This window comes from Anguilla rostrata, chromosome 8 (genome assembly GCF_018555375.3).
Source record: "Anguilla rostrata isolate EN2019 chromosome 8, ASM1855537v3, whole genome shotgun sequence".
Lineage (NCBI taxonomy): Eukaryota > Metazoa > Chordata > Actinopteri > Anguilliformes > Anguillidae > Anguilla > Anguilla rostrata.
In genome coordinates this window covers 41,674,088-41,691,360 of record NC_057940.1, presented here as the reverse complement: position 1 = coordinate 41,691,360, position 17,273 = coordinate 41,674,088, and the positions used below count along the sequence as shown (strand labels likewise).

At 43.4% G+C, this 17,273-nt stretch overlaps 1 protein-coding gene across 1 annotated transcript in view; it reads right to left on the bottom strand.

Moving 5' to 3' along the window:
* gabbr2 (gamma-aminobutyric acid (GABA) B receptor, 2) overlaps positions 1-17,273 on the bottom strand; it is a 212,247-nt gene that overhangs the window by 139,024 nt on the left and 55,950 nt on the right. Inside the window, exon 2 of the mRNA XM_064348313.1 lies at positions 10,408-10,545. Within this exon, the coding sequence (XP_064204383.1) occupies positions 10,408-10,545 (138 nt within the window). The remainder of the gene's footprint in view (positions 1-10,407; positions 10,546-17,273) is intronic.

Sequence of the window (17,273 nt, the reverse complement as noted above, 5' to 3'; positions counted from 1 at the left end):
AAAAATGGGAAGGTGCTTGGCTAATTTCTTAAATATTCAGATGCCCATGAGCTGTTTATTGTTAAGAGAATGATACTCGGTTGCTTGAAACGCAAGTGAAATGAACTAAAACCGCAGAAAACAAAAGTTTTAGCATAAAAGATATGAATGTTTAATGATGTTTAATAATGCATTCACTTTAAATTTCTATTTTAAGTTGTCAGATGAGAAGTGTTAAAACAAATCATACTGTTATAAAAACAAATAAAACATTTTATGTGCCATTTTATTACTTAAAGGCAATAAAGGCACTTATATAAGGCTTTTGGGGGAAAATGTATTCATAATGAGCCAAAGTCATTTATAAATGATGTTCATCCAAAATGCAAGTCAAAGGTGAAAATTATTTTATTTTATTTTTTCTGGTAATTGTTTCTGGGTCCAAATAGGACTTCAGTAATTAGTCAGTGATTTTTGTGCTATTTCCTAATTACTCCCTTAGTGGGTTAAGGATGTTGAACTACTTTCGGTTTCATTTTTCCACTCTACCCCACACAGCGTAGCCCCGCCCATCAGGCTGAAGGAGGACTCTGAGCATGCTCAGCTGAGAGTGTTCATTGCAGAAAGGCAGTGTGTGAATCACCACTAAATCCATTACATTTACATTACATTACATTTATTTGGCAGACGCCTTTATCCAAAGCGACGTACAAAAAGTGCATTTCATGGTCATAGACAACTGCTAAACACAGGTTCAGTAAGGTACAATACTTATTTTGTACAGATATTTCTAGCCAAGAACACAGTTTAGTTCACGCAGTGAACACTATTCAGACCTAACCTCTGCAAAGCCAACTAGGCAGAAGAATAAGCTACAGTATTAGGACAAATACAAATTACCAAAAAGTGCTGGCATGGGGCAACATGTAACAAGTGTCATGAAAAAGGGGGGGAATTTAGAGTGAAGTATACAGCGTGGTGGTGGTTAGTCTAGGTATAGTCTGAAGAGATGAGTCTTCAGGCCACGGCGGAAGATGGGTAGTGAAGGGGAGGTTCGGAGAGGGACGGGGAGTACGTTCCACCACTGGGGAGCTAAGGTGGAGAAGCTCTGTTATCCCTTTGGGCGGGTGGGAGGGGTTACAAGGCGCCCTGCTGCCGCAGAGCGGAGTGGTCGAGCAGGCACATAGGATCGAATCATGTCCTGCAAGTAGATGGGGGCTGTCCTGTTGGCAGCAGATCCCTCAGTGAACTGCACCACTGCTCTGCCTGTGGTCAGACCCTGACTCCGTCCAAGGGATCCCTTTACCCACCTTCGGCAACAGGGCAATCGGTCACCATTTTGAATTGCCTTGATTCGTCTGCCCTGAGAAATTGTGCCACATGTTGCACCATAGATATGCCATACCATAGAAGACATAGATATGCGTCAATTCAGCCGTTTTGTGTAAATATGTGTCTTCCGGTACATACATCCTCAGCAGATACCTATTACACTCACACGCACACATGCACTCACACGCACACACACACACACACACACACACGCACACACACTATGCAGTGTTTGTTAGGTAATGCTGAAGCACAAACCGCTTCCTCCACTCTATCCCGCGCTGTGACTTCACCTTAAACTTGAAAAACATGAAATATGGATACGGTAGGAGAACAGATTTGACGTCAGCCATGCAGCACAATACAGCAGCCTGCATGTTTTATTGAGTAGTGCAGCACAGCACTCTGTGCCATTGCATCAAGAAAAAAAAACTTGCTTTCCAAAAAGAAAAGAATATCAAGCTTACACTGTTAGAGCAATGGGAGGGACATTTATCTATTTATCTACAAATTCTGTGGCTAAACGGAATCAATGAAAACTATCAATTCAGAGGGCTTGAAGGGATGATGAGTTTATGCACATTTTTGAGATATGGTGGAATGAAGTGTGTGGGAATTGAGTGTGGAATGAATTGGGTGGGAACTGTGTGTGGAATGAAGTGGATGGGAACTGAGTGTGGAATGAAGTGGGTGGGAAATGAGCGTGGAATGAAGTGGGTGAGAACTGAGTGTGGAATGACGTGGGTGGGAACTGAGTGCGGAATGAAGTGGGTGAGACCTTAGTGTGGAATGAAGTGGGTGGGAACTGAGTGTGGAATGAAGTGGGTGGGAACTGAGTGTGGAATGAAGTGGGTGGGAATTGAGTGTGGAATGAAGTGGGTGAGAACTGAGTGTGGAATGAAACCAGTGCACACATATTGAAGCTTATTTTTTTGCAGCCCAAAGTACTTGAGAGTATTTGCATTTACAATAAATGTGTTTATTATCCCATATAAAATCTATAACAAAAATGTGTTAATTATAAGCCATCCTAAATAAATATGTTTTTAGCAATGTGTTAAAATGGCCAGATCTGTATATTGTGTCATTTTTGTCCTGGTCAGTATTTTTGAACAAGCTGGAGTCTATCAATTGACTTTTTGCAAGACCAGCAAAAAGGCCATTGCGATAAACAAGCCTGTTTGCATGTATCAACCTCCCAGAATCTGACTGTAAAAAAAAAATGTTTCTGAAATGAATAAATGCAGTAATAGTGACTGGATTAATGTGTACATTTAAACTCAGATGAGAGTCCAACATAACCCCTAAGGTTTACATTCTAAAAGAGGCCCCAGTTTGTTTACAAGTCTTTTCTTGAGCCTTTGGACCAATATGAAGAACATATATCTTTTCCTCATTCAATTTTAGGAAGCGCCTTGATGAGATGTCTTTTAAAATAAGTAGAGTTACTTATGTTGTAGTCTATTGGCCCATATATGTCTGTTTTGCTTGAATATAAACAAACATCATTGTGAGCCATTACATTGATAGCTGTTCAGTTTCATGTTGAAACTGTAGCTGATTATAGGCCTATAGCTAGGTAAGATTGTGTAAGCAAAAAGTAGCAGTTTGTCGCGTGTGTGTGTGTGTGTGTGTGTGTGTGTGTGACTGTGTGTGTGTGTGTGTGTGTGTGAGTGCGTGCATGCGTATGGGTGGAAGGGGTCTGTTGGAAGGCAGGGAGGCCCCAGAAATTTGTGAAAATATTGTGACTGCGAATGTCACAACATGGTTTTAGTCTAGGCCTGCCTCCCACTAGTGTGGTGAGGCGAGGAACAGCTAGCAGAGGGTCTAGTTGCAAAAAGAAAGTTGACTGTGTTTAAAATTCCGGGTGGACCACAGAGAAGACACACTTTGGGAAATCAGCCGAAGAGAAGTGTGAGTAGTAAACTCGAAAGCATCCATTACAGGGTCTGTTTTTTTCAGTGGTGGACATAACTGCAGTACTTTGCAGAAACTTTGAAAATTGCGCCATAAACAGAGGAGATCTATTGCAGTTTCTTGCAGTTACTCAGCTTGTTTTTGGTGGATCTGAATGTACCAAAGACCTTTATCTTTTATAACTGGAACATCATACCAAAGTACTCTCCAATGTACAGTGTGGCAGGATAATGGAAATCCTATACAATGTGCCTTTAGTTGAGAATCAATCCCAGGTTTACTGAAACAAACAATGCCATGAACGTGCAAATCCAACAAGGACACTGGTGTGGGAATTGCAGTTCGCTGTTTGCTGTCTTAATTACTGGGGAAAAACATCAAACTGGATTACCACCATCTATCTCATCATGGTTTTGGCAACAAATGATTTTTGAAAAAGTAATTTTTGTCTCATTGCAGAACATTTGAGCCAAATGGGAAAGTTTCAGCCTGACAATGGACCATTTCCTAGATGCAGAATCGATTGTTCTAATAAGCAAACAAGGTCATTTTGGGATTGCATCAACAGCGTGATTTTTTTATTTCTTTTTTGCGACACTTGAAGAAGAAAGGCAGTTCTTGCATTATGTAACATACCAGAGAGTACATTGTGTCCAACCTGTGTCTCCTTGTTAATAATGTAACATGGCAGCTGGGAATAGGCATAACACTGATATCAAAGTATACAGACTGTTTTAATGGTAAGATAGTATATATTTTGAGCCAACAGACTATGAGGAATTCGATTTAAGGCCTTTTTTAAAGATGGGTTTCTTTTTTTATTTTAATCAAAGCACCTTCGTACAGTGGTAAGTGTCCATTGTGAAAATCTAGAAGATTTGAAGGCTGTGCATATTGTGCAAATGTTAACAAAGAATTTACAAAGAATGCACAAATGTTTACAAAGAATGGCTTTACTTTACTGAGGGTGCTTTTTGTTCCCCACTTCACCTGATGAAGACCACAGTGATCTACATGAGTGAAAACGGCCCATATAACTGCCCATCTGAGTGCGTGTGTGTGTGTGCGTGTGTGGGGGGTTACCCTAATTAATCTCAGTTGTTCTTTACCTAGCACCTAGGTAGGACGGAGTGTGGCACAGTGGGTAAGGAACTGCGCTTGTAACCGCAGGTTCAATTCCCGGGTAAGGACGCTGCCGTTGTACCCTTGAGCAAGGTACTTAACCTGCATTGCTTCAGTATATATCCAGCTGTATAAATGGATACAATGTAAAGTGCTATGTAAAAAGTTGTGTAAGTCGCTCTGGATAAGAGCGTCTGCTAAATGCCTGTAATGTAATGTAATGTAATGTAAAAGCACCTGAGACACAGCCAAATTTCCTTTGAATTACATTGACAGTGTCTCTGTTAAATAACCCCAATGCATTTTAACCCACTGAGATAAAAAAAAATGTTAACTCCTACACTACATGTTATTTACTTTACAGCTTCCTGCCAGACCCTCTCTTCTTCCCTCGTTCAGTCAATTTCTTTGCAGTCATTTTAACACATTTCTTGTGCTACTTCTCCATTGGAAATGCTCAGCACAGATGAGGGAAATGGCTGTGGATCCGACGCTCCACTACAGCACCAGAGGGGGTGAGTCACAATCCCAATGTAAAAGAGCTGGATGGGGATCAGTTGTTACGTAAATCTGCAGGCAGATGGTGCCTGCAAACTGATCACTTAGCAATGCCCAGGGCAAGATGCTGTGCACTGACTTTGAAAGCCTCAAAGCGTCAGTCATGAAAGAATACCATTTCCCCAGTGTACAGTAGCACCATTTAAATTGATATGTTATTAGAGTACTCCCCTGGTTTTTTTATGAATATGCTTTACAAAAATTGTATGAATTGCTCTTTGGAGGGAATTGGCTTTTTAAAGTCCTTTGTGCGCAGCCAACAGAGAATTCACGGATTATTTCTACTGTCAGCAAAAGGGTCGAAAAGTAAAAATGTCATTTTAAAAAAACTGATTCGTGCTGCTCTGCTTTTATGGTCAAAGTTTATCAGAATGAAGGCGGGATCTTGAGTTGAAATTAAGGATGCGGTCAAATATAAATCAATCAGCAAAGCACACATTAATATTAATAATAAACTGTAAAAAATGTAAATTGCAAGGCTGTAATGAGTGGGAGTTTTAACAATGCTGTTGACATTCTCCCCTTATGCTTGTTTGCAATATAGTTAAATAATAATTTGGGATATTTGCACCCCTCTCCAGTTGTGGGGGAAAATGTCGATGTCAAAGGCACTGTTTGCAGAGCAAATTGAGTTTCTGCCAGGCAAATATAATAACAATGCAAACTTATTTTGAAGGCAGGTACAGTCTGGCAGGAAGTACCGCTGGGAGCTGAGGACAAACATTGCCACTGCAGGGGGAAGGAGAACATACATGCGGTGACTCACTGACAACTCCTGATAAACGAACATGGTGTGAACAGTGATGGTGAAGCAAGCCTTTGTAAGCCCCAAGATTTGCTACATATTCTGAGCTACATGCACTCTTAATAACTCACTGTTTTGAACCAATCACGGTGTGTCGCTGTGGGGAGCGGTGACTTTTGACAGCCTTTGACAGCACATGGTAAGCAAAACTATGACTCGGTTCATAAAATCAATAACTTTTACATGCAATTTTATATGTTATACAAATGCATTGAAATAAATTGCAACGAATATTAAATACAATTGAAACGGGAAAAAAAGACAAATACTAGTAAATCTACTAGTATATTATATTACTATTAAATAAGTTACTCTTTGAATTGTATGAATACAAAAATGATTACAAAAACATGGTTCCTATGCTGGTTTCACCACAAAATTACAGTCAAACATATTAAATATTGTGCAGACATTTTAAAAAGAAAGGGCATCTTGCCCGTTGCTTTCGCAAAAACACACCACACATTCTAAGGATGTTAAGAGTACACTCCAGGCAGCTGTCTTAGGCCCTGTCCACACGTGTACGGATTTTTCTGAAAATGTAGTTTTTTCCCCCTCCGTTAAAAAAAAAATCCTATCCACACGACCGGCGTTTTAAAAAATATCTCCGTCCACAGGAGAACGCTAAAGCGATTGCCGCATGCGCAATACACCAATTGCCATGGTAACTGATGCGCGAGTTGACGTCATGGCGTCAGCGTTTTCATAAAGCTCCGTTTTTCTTGTCCACACGAAGACAGAGAAACCAGAGTTTTGAAAAATCTCCACCTTGGAGGGTGTTTTCAAAAAGCTTTGTTTTCAGTGACCTAAAACGTCGTTTGCGTGTGGACGGGAGGCCAAAACGGAGGGAAAAAACTACTGTGGTGTGGGGATGGCTGGTTTAAGCAGCCACACCTGCCCTGGGTCAAGCTAATTAGACCTGGCCAATTAGATAATTGGCCAGGCTAATTGGACCCGGGAACAGGAGTGGCTGCACCTGTGCGTAGTGAGGTAATCAGTGCGCACAGGTTAAATCTTCCATCCCCACTCACAGAAGGGAGCCTCTGTCATGACTGTTTTACATCTGCTCATTTGGCTGTACCATCTTGCCACCCTTGTAAATAAATGTGGACTGCTTGAACATCGTCTCCCTGTGTCTCTGTGCTGGAGGGCCCCGTGGAAAGCCACTTCGGTGGCCTGTGGCAGGCTTGTTTGCCACAACTACGTTTTCAGAAATACCCGTATACGTGTGGACAGGGCCTTAGTCTGTCACTTTCAGAAGATCAACCCACTAAGAACAATACTATCCATATGAAAATAATTATGTGGTTGACACATTTTGACCAGTTGAAATACATTTTGTGTGCATTTATCATTGTATCACTTCATATGGGTACAAATATCAAAAATATATATATATATATATATAGATAGATAGATAGATAGATAGGCACAGTTGTAAAGTTATTTCTGTACCACTTGGAAATTATTATATCACTTAGAAAGTCAATTTCTTTGTAGAAAACTTAGATTTATTGAATGCTTATTATTGGTTCATTAAGATCATGCAAGGGTTGTCCCCGTTATCATATGCTGAGTTACACAGTCATGGCACGTACATATGACTTGAATATCAAGAATTGCAGTAACACCCGAACTACAGAAAAACTGAACTGACTTCCAGAGCACTTCTCGGCAGACTGTTTTCCACTTATCGATGCCAGATACCAATAACACGACCCATTAAGTGGACACGCCCAATGCTTTGTGAGAGGACATGACAGTCGATTGTATCTGAGAAGATCACGTTGGTCAGGAGTCAGGAAGTATAACCCACAGCAGCTATCATTTGCTCATACTTTATTTATTCAAGATGCTTCCTCACAGATCCCATAAACCCTTGCATAAGAGCCACCGTTTACCACACCGCGGTTCGCTTTCATTCCCAGCAAGCTTCCGTTGACAAAATGGCCGCCCTGCTCTCCATTAGCTGCACACCATTACATGAAATTAAATCACATATGAGCACACGCTGTAATACATCTGGCAATTATGGCTTGAAAATGGCCGATTGTTATCCGGTTAAGATGGGATTGCAAAGATCTGTTTTAGCTTAGTGGCATTAATAGTTAATGTTACATCAGCGCGTAATTAGCAAAAGGCCCTCTCACTCTCGCTGGCTTACTATCAAAGGAGGCTCTTGGTTGCTCCTGGCAACAGTTCTGTAATGGCTAATGTGCTGTGTGCCATTTTACAGCATAGTGTGTGACTGCACATTGCAGCCACTTCTAGATCTGAATGTACTATATACTAATACTGCCTCTTCTGTTGTCCACCATTGACTTCATTAAAAGGGCAGTTATGGCTACTGTTTGGAGGTGAAGAACCTGTATACATTTTTATTATTTTCTGCAGAAATTGAGACCACTGGTTTCTAAACTAGTCATGTCTATTGGAGACATATGAATATTGCCACTTAATTGGCAAATGACCAGAGCTGTAGATGAAAGGATTAAAAGGTTCTATTGAAAGCCTTCAACATAAATGGCACATCTACCAGAGCTCTTCTCAGCCATCATCACCAACAATATACTGTAGTCAAGCATCTGGAAACTTGGTAAGAATACTGGGTAACATTTACAGGCATTATCTCATAATACAGTATATCATAAGCAGACAGCGTTTTAGGCTAAGTACATCATACTAGCACGAAGCCTCCTGCAGAAAAATGTAACTATTGCCTCTGTCTTAATAATGTCTGGAGTAATTAATGTTGTAATGACACCTTCTCAGTGTTTGTGTAATTTTCTTATTTGTTATGACAAAAAATAATATAATCCAACTGAATGTACACAGAATACAGAATGTGTATAATTATTATGATTGCAATCATTAAATTGCAATTAAAATTATTGAATTAATAATAAACTAATTTAAAGTAATAAATGAACCACTCTCTGGGCTTTGAAGTGTCAACTTGTAATAGGCCCATAATAGTAATTGAATTCAAATTCCATCATTTGTACATGATGCTGGGCATTCGTCCTTGCTTCTCTTCTTTTCTTTCAGGTTACTTTTAGGTAAGACAGTAAATTGAAATCGATAATTTGATACACGTAGTCTCCTTTTTATTATTCAATAGAATATGAATACCCTGCAGATTGAATATGACAGACAAAGGCTCAAGAGGTCAATGCATAATATCATTCTCCGCTTTGTTCCAACACAAAGTACTGCACTGCACTGCTGCTTGAGAGAGTCAAATGACAACTGTAATGCATGTATGTAATTTCCGGACAAGTCTCGGAAAGAAGATATCCAGCAGGGCAAAGTGCCTCTTTCCTTGTCAGCCAAAGCCACATGTAAAAAAAGAAGAATAATAACCCATCTGAATCATATTTCTATGCAAGTGAAATTCAGGATGGTTTGAGGATTTCATTCAATGCAATTGTTTCATCTATCAACAACAAAAAAAACAGTTTATCTCACACGTTCTGTTGTTAAAAATGTACCAATGTCGCATAATGGAACACTTACTGTTTTGGAAGGAGGCCTTATTTTCTCTCATTTCTTCACAACGGACAGAAGACATTAGTCTCCATGTCAGGCTCCTCCCGGGTCGCGGAACGGGCACGGATTTGGGGAATGTTGGCACACGGCCGGGATATCATTATGACCGAGGTTAACGAGAGACGCGTCCACAGGTCAGGACTTCTGGCGCTCACGCGGCGTGAGCGATTCATCTCAAATGAAGATAATTAGTTAATAAACCGCGGGGCGATCTGATCTCTCTGGAGCGCACGCGTCCACCCCTGACCGCGTAACGAGCTTCCGGAACGCCGTTCCCGGCACGGGCCGCGGCGGCGGTGGAGGCCGTAATGCGAAGCAACAGCGCTTCCGACCCGCGCGCCGGGGCCTGTCCGAACGGTTCAGGAAGCAGCCCGCTTCCGCGCGGGGAAATGTCAGCCTTCCGCCCGCCCCTGACCCGGAGGTTCCCTCGCTGACGCGCCCTCCCGTCTGACCGCATCGCGTCCCGCAGGCGATGCGTGGCGGCGGCTCTGCGTACGCGAAGCGTCGCGGGAACGATGCGGGACGGCGGGCGACGGGAGACCGCGCGCGGCCCTCGGGCTGGATCGGGAGAGTGGGAGAGTGGGAGGATCTGACGCGGACGCAGGGGGGGGGAATGAGAGGAAACCTGGATCTCTCCCCGGATCTCAGCCGTTCCCCAAGCAGGTTTCGGCAAACGCGTCGTCTCACGGCTCCGAGCTGCCAGCTACCCGCGGCGCTGTCACTACACCCGCCGTGACATCTCCAGAGGAGGCGCTAGTGCTGGAGGGAGAGGAGAGGGGGCGTGGCTTGGGCGGTGCTGTCACTACACCCGCGGTAACATCTCCAGAGGAGGCTCTGGTGCTGGAGGGAGAGGAGAGGGGGCGTGGCTTGGGCAGTGCTGTCACTACACCCGCCGTAACATGTCCAGAGGAGGCTCTGGTGCTGGAGGGAGAGGAGAGGGGGCGTGGCTTGGGCAGTGCTGTCACTACACCCGCGGTAACATCTCCAGAGGAGGCTCTGGTGCTGGAGGGAGAGGAGAGGGGGCGTGGCTAGGGCGGTGCTGTCACTACACCCGCGGTAACATCTCCAGAGGAGGCTCTGGTGCTGGAGGGAGAGGAGAGGGGGCGTGGCTAGGGCGACGCAGGCCCAATGCTAGCACTCCTTACCTGCACGAGGTTCCACCCTTCCAGTGACTCGGCGATGATGGAAGTTACGGACGGGCACACTCCTCCAAAGATCATTAAGTGCTTTGGACCAAAGCATATGGCATCAAAGAAGGCCCTCAGTCCTTTGGCATTGTCACACTGTAGAGAGAGAGAGAGAGAGAGAGAGAGAGTGAGAGAGAGAGAGGATAAGAATGATCAAAACCCATGGATATTGTTGTTATTCTCATTATGACATCCATATAATCAATACTGTATATACATCAATGCTCACTGTGAATATACCTTGGCATGAACCATGTACTTCACTCTAAATATACCTTAAAGTTATTTTGTACATACACATTTCTTCGGGTCAGTCTACTTAGATCAGTGGTGTCCAGTCTTTTCTGAAAAGGGTTCGAGTAGGTTCATGTCTTTTGGCCCAGCACTAGATGCCTGATTCTACTTATTATGGTCTTGATTGAAGACCATTATTAGTTGATTAGTTGAACTAGGTGTTATAGTGCTGAGCTAAAACAAAGACCTGCATCTACAGTGGCCTTTTTCAGACACGACTGGACACCCCTGCTCAAAATATACCTTCAGTTCAACATTCTGTATATCTACCTGTAAATACACCTAAAGGTTATCCAACATCCATACAAGTTCATCATCCACATATGACATCTATGGAAGTACACAAAGGACTGATACATTTGATTTTTTTAAAACTGTTTTCTCCTCCTGGCCTCCTTTATTTGAATATACAAATCACGAGAAGCTCTCTCTGGCAACGTCTGACAAGAGGGCCTTTCCGCCATTGCAGCAGAGTCGAGACATCAGATTGCTATGGTAACGCTCTGGGCTCCTGAAACTGCAGGAGAAAATGTGGAACAGGTCTATTGATTTCCATATGAGCTGATAACTCATTTTGCCCAGATTTTCGGAGTTGGTAGGGATATTCTTTTCCAGTAAACACTTTCCCTCACATTATTTGCGCTCCATTTCAGGGCGGCTGTTCGGGTCAGCCCCTGAGTGGTCTTGGCATCCACATTAATGAAATTCCACTTGTGATCTGACCTTGTTAACTTTGTTGGGGTTTGAATTAGTTCTCCATATGACAGTTCTACATGTGACTGTGCACTAAGGACAGTACATTTTTCAATCAGCTGCAGAAATTTTACAGCTGTATCATATGAATAAATACACTACATGGCCAAGAGTATGTGGGCACCTGACATCCAATATCTCATCCAAAACTATGGGCATTAATATAGAGTTGGTCCATCCTTTGCTGCTATTACGACCTCCACTCTTCTGGGAAAGCTTTATACTTGGAGCATTGCTGCAGGGATATATGCTTCCATTCAGCCAGAGGTGCTTTAGTGAGGTCAGGCACTGATTGGACGATTATGCCTGGCTTGCAGTTGGCTTTCCAATTGTTGGATGAGGTTGACGTCAGGTCTCTGTGCAGGCCGGTCAAGGTGTTCCACACGATTCTCAACAAAACCATTTCTATATGGACCTCGCTGTGTGCCAGGGGGCACTGTCATGCTGAAACAGGAAAGGGCCTTCTCCAAACTGTTGGGGAAACATATTGTCTAGAATGTCCCTGTATGCTCTAACATTAAGATTTGCCTTCAATTGAACTAAGGGGCCTAGCCCAAACCATGTAAAACAGCCCCAGACCAAGGGGTGTCCAGATACTTTTGGTCATACAGTGTATGTTTGAGGCATGTGGGTGAGGGGGTGGAGGGCACAAAAAGACTGCCACAGAAACTTTAGGGTAATATTAGCATGCCTTATTCACATGCTGGGCAGAGGTATATAGCACAGGCTAATGGGAGCTTACACATCATATAGTAGTGAAGGGCTAGCCTCAACCGAAAGACACCACATTGGTCTCCATGCTAGTACACATTGTTTATGCTTTGATGTCTATAGTAGTACTGCTATATTCTAACAGAGGGATGCAATCAACAATTTTCTTCAGAAGACACAAATGGCAAGAATCATAAATGGCAAAAATGTCCACGGTAAGCTCTAGTTCCGATGACACGACTAAAAAAACCACCATATGTTCGCTCATCTTTTTCAATGGAAGCTGAATATCAGGCTTGTGTCGCCCAGATACAGTATATATTCCTCATTTCAAAGACACACCACGCTGCCAGTCCTGCCAATCAATAGTTGTACTGTCCGACACATGCAGCCGCTTCTCTCTGTGATGAGTGCGTTCGCAGTGTCTTGTAAGCCTTGGCCGAGTTGCCATGGGAACCTGCTTGACACTTTGAACAATAAATGAGGGAAGAAGCCAGACTGCCATTGACAGCTATATTTAGCGGTGACTAGGCTTTGCGTTCACAGAACTATTAATCAAAATCTATTCAGAAGCAATGGGAGGGTTAATGCAAGTCCAACTGGAGATGGATCAAAGGGGAGCAGTGTAGGAAAGAGCCGTTTGAAAAGACAGCCGTCCGTTTCATTCTGCTTAGATTTCCAGTATGTTCTGAGGGTCAAACAACGAAAAGTTTTCAGAATGCCTTCAGAGCTTAAGTGTGCTTGACAGTTTGAAACAGATCAAACAGTATACCTAATTTTGGTCGTTCATTGCAAACTTGTGTTGTATTCTCATATAATCTATTTACAGAAGCAATTAATTTAAAATTTTTTATTAAGAGAACAAGTTGTGTCCCAATCGAAATTCAAGCCAGCAACTTTCTGGTTTCCTGTACATTCATTAAGGGAAGGGTGAACATGTTAGATTAACATTCAATGGCCCATTAGGATCACTGAAAAAAGGAAGAAATAATATCTTCCTTATCATTAAGTTCTTGTTTTGTTTTGTCCATAATAAGAAAGCAAGATGATTTTGTATGGGCGGTAGCTTTATCTTAAAAGGAATCAGTGGAACAGTCTACTATAAGACAAGGGCAGGAAGTATCTACATTATGACTATTTAAGCCTGCATATAAATAGATTTTTCCAGATCTATCAGTAGAAGCTTTGCTGACATATTATCTGACGGGTTATGCATTCTGTCCATTTTCCAGTCAGTGCAAAATGCCTGGCTGTATATACTTGTCTGTATATTAAAATGTATTGATAGAAGTAAATCCCAGAAATGTAATGTGGCCATAGAAGTTTAGTTAAAAGATGAATGAGCTGGCACATTCATCTAAAGGAGCCTCCCAATATGCATTTTAGAAATTATCTGATGTAGCTGGCATTCAAAAAAACTATTACACTCAACAGTTTTCATCAAGCATGAAAGTTTCAAGCATTCATTTCGATCCATATAACTGATTGTGTTTATATAACACCATGGATTTTAAGGTGCTTTAGGGAGGTGAGTGGGGTTTGTGCTGTGGCCAATGTCACACTGCAGCCCATGTTTTCAATAGAAAATAATACCCAAGACGCCGTGTTATAGCATTGCTACTGGCAATTCACAGTATGTTTGACTACATTTCCCCAACTTTGATCTGTTCAGCTGTTCGGAGGGTATAATCTCATCGCTTCTGACTCCTGGCGCTTCAAAGAAGGCTACGGTACCTGAACACTTCCCGAGCATCAGCGCCGTCAAAGAACTTGTCAGCCGATCACAGCAGCTAAACACATCCCGGCCCAGCACGTGTGAAGCAAGGTCTGGAAAACGTCTACTGAACCAATGCTGCGCAAAAATAACACGAGAATGCAGTACTAAATGCCCTGAGCAATTTTTTTTCCCGCCCAATCAAATCTGAGGAATCGGGGAGGCGTTTCGGACCGATTAGCTCAGAGCGCAGGTCAATCCGATCGCTGTCCGCAGCTTGAGAGCGGGCCAAAACGAGAGGCCGGCCGGCGCGTGGCGCATGGGTTTTTATCGCCCGCTCCGCTCCTGGCGAGAGCCCAGGTCCCCTCGGTGGAAAAGCAGCTGGAGGGAACGCACAGACCGCGCGAGACCTCGGTGCTGACCCAAGGCTGATAAGCGCTTGATGTTGCTGACGAAAACAGCAGAATCAGACCCTGTTTGATGGAGTGCCCGACTGATTCCGTTCACCTGACTTTACCATTTTAATATTAGCAACGTGTTTCTGCTGTATTTTTTAAGTAAAATGTTAAAAAATGTAAATAGAATGTTAAAATGTTTCTAAGGCACACACTCTCAAACACACATGCAGGCACAGGCACATATGCGCACTCACACACACACACACACATAATTAATCTGGTGCCTATGGCCTACATCTTTGCTGTATTTCCGATTTCTATTTACCTTTATGCAAATGAAACCATTGAGCGTAGCGCTCGAGTGCAGAACTGTGCATTGGATCAACTGCAACAATACAAATATGCTAATTTTCAGAAGCGGGAGTCCTTAGCGGTTTAAGCACCATGTGATACAACTCCTGCTCCCCTCCTTAACCCCCGGTGAGGACGCGTGAGCCCTGAAGGCCTGGCCTTCCTGAGGAACGGCCTGTGACTCAAAGGCTGTCATATACACGAGAGACGAGCGCACGCTCACAGTCTGAACACTCCGAAAACGAGACGGAGGGCGGAAAGGAAATATTGAAATCGCTCGCACAGCTTCAGCTAGTTAACGTCTTTACCGTAGTTTCCGAGAATGGCTGTACCTGTCAAGTCCTATTTCGGTGAAGTGAGACTCCTTCACCCCCATTGTCTGCAGAGGAGTCGCCAGTTTTGTCAGCTATTACAGACGTTTTACAGCAAATTCATTTGCCGCGCACGTTGAGACACTCGAGACTTCCGCGTCTCTGCTGAGAAAATGCACATGGAAAAGAACGAGCCATTATCAAGACATTTTCCAAGGGCATATTGCCAGTGTGATGGCCAGAAATGACATTGTGACAAAACAGAAGATAATCGGGGAAAGCTATCTGTGATCAAACGTCTCTGCAGAGATGCCGGCATCGGTGGGGGACGCCTGAAGGAAATGTGAAATTACTGCACTCAAACAAGCAACCTGGGGCCTCCAGTGCTGTGGTGTGGGCCCCTGAAAAAAACATTAAAAACAAGAAAGCCTCTTATAATAGGCAGTCAACTCGATTAAAAAAAAAATCTGATTGGCAAAGCTTCAAAAAGATATGTGGAAAGGTAATCGGTGGAAAAGGTAGGCCATACCATTGCCTGCAATTACTTAAGTGCCACAGTGATGCATTGCTTAACATAGCCATTATCTTTGCAGACCCAAGATATAATGCTCGAAAAATCACAGGGGCATTTCTCTCAGGGTTCGTTGTCCTGAAATTGCTCGTATTCCACACAGGGATACGGGCAGATAGCTGAAGGCAGGACAACAGGATGGTGTAAACACTCAACCCCCTGGGCATGCCACTGTTTGTCACGTCTCTGAATTGAAGGATTAGTTTGGTGCAGCGACAGCCTCGAAAGATCGCATTTCTACATGCACATACACAGCTCAGCCAAGTGGAAAACACACACACACAACGGTGCCTGGCCTTCTGTTAGCATGGCAACAGTAACCGCTCAGGGAGGCTCACGCGGCCTCGCCGTGGCAAAGCTGCACAGATGACTGCAAAGCCCCAGTGGCCTCTTTTGTCAGCCAATGCCCCGTTAATATTATGGCCTTTAAATGTCCGCCTCTGGGACTCCATGGGTTCCCCGCCATACTGGCTACACGGCATAAAGTGGAGGATCACTCAGGGCACAGTCAGGGTTACTCCACCCGGATCGTCCGCACCGCTACTGCGAAACTCAGACGGAGCAACAGCAGATCAGGATTGTAAACACGCAGCTGCAGAGGAAGGAGCAAGGAAGAGACACGGCCATTCTCATCTGCCCATTTGAAAGCCCACTGAGGTGGAGGAGCTTTGGAAGTTTTAGAAAACAAGAAACGTAGATTTGGTGCACTGAAGCATATAAAAGGCACATGCATGCAAGTAGGATTCATTCTTGGTATGGAATAAACAATTCGCCAGAAGCTACACATTGTTAGCAAACTGTTTTTTTCCCCATATTTTTTTCTCCTCTATGAGTGATTACCAGTCCAGTGCCCCTCAATGCATGTGCTCCTCTAGACTCCTTGCTCAAACGCCAGTGTGTTTTTTTACACACGGCGCGCCACACTGTACAGCACGAGAGCCAGCAGCAGAAGGACAGGCACACCTATCACTGACTGCGGTTGTCAGGAGGAACTAATGCTGCCTAACACCCTGCCCCTGGGGGAAGAAAACAAACTGCGTCCCACACCGCAAGCTCCCAGTTTTGAGTCATTTACTGCCTGCGTCACTGGTGACATCACTGGGGGGTCCGTATTTTACTGGTTATTTCAGACGGTTGGCATGCGTAGTTAGGAAGGCTACAAATGCAACCCAACGTGAGATCTACACTACAGCAACTAGATCTGGGGTTCCCTACCCTGCTCCTGGGGCCATCCAGTATGCGGGTTTCCGTTCCAAACATAATTGCAATTCTTGAAGTGTAACCGGTTGTTAATTGCTTTTAATTAGACACTTTCGGTGTCTAATGAGGGATTACTTACCCCCTTAATGCCACATTATGTCAGAAACAGCTATTAATGTAACAAAGAGCGAATATTCCACATTCATTGGAAGATTTTAATCAGATCAGTTCAGAGACAATGCTTTTATTTTCTGCAGTGTGCTGCGACAGATGGTTGCTTTTGAAAGAGGTTGCATCTTTAATTGATTAATCGGCAAGCCCACAGCTGAAATCAGAAAAATTGAGAAAAAAAAAAAAGCTGACAGTGTGGAGAATTGGTCACTGAAACAAACCATTAGTGGAAAATGAAGAGTTCACAAAGAATGGAGATGATTAATATCAGCATTGTGTCAAAATCTGTTTCAGTACAACTGTACGGCTTCACCTACACATATTTCCAGTAACCTTTTAACCCTCCTGTT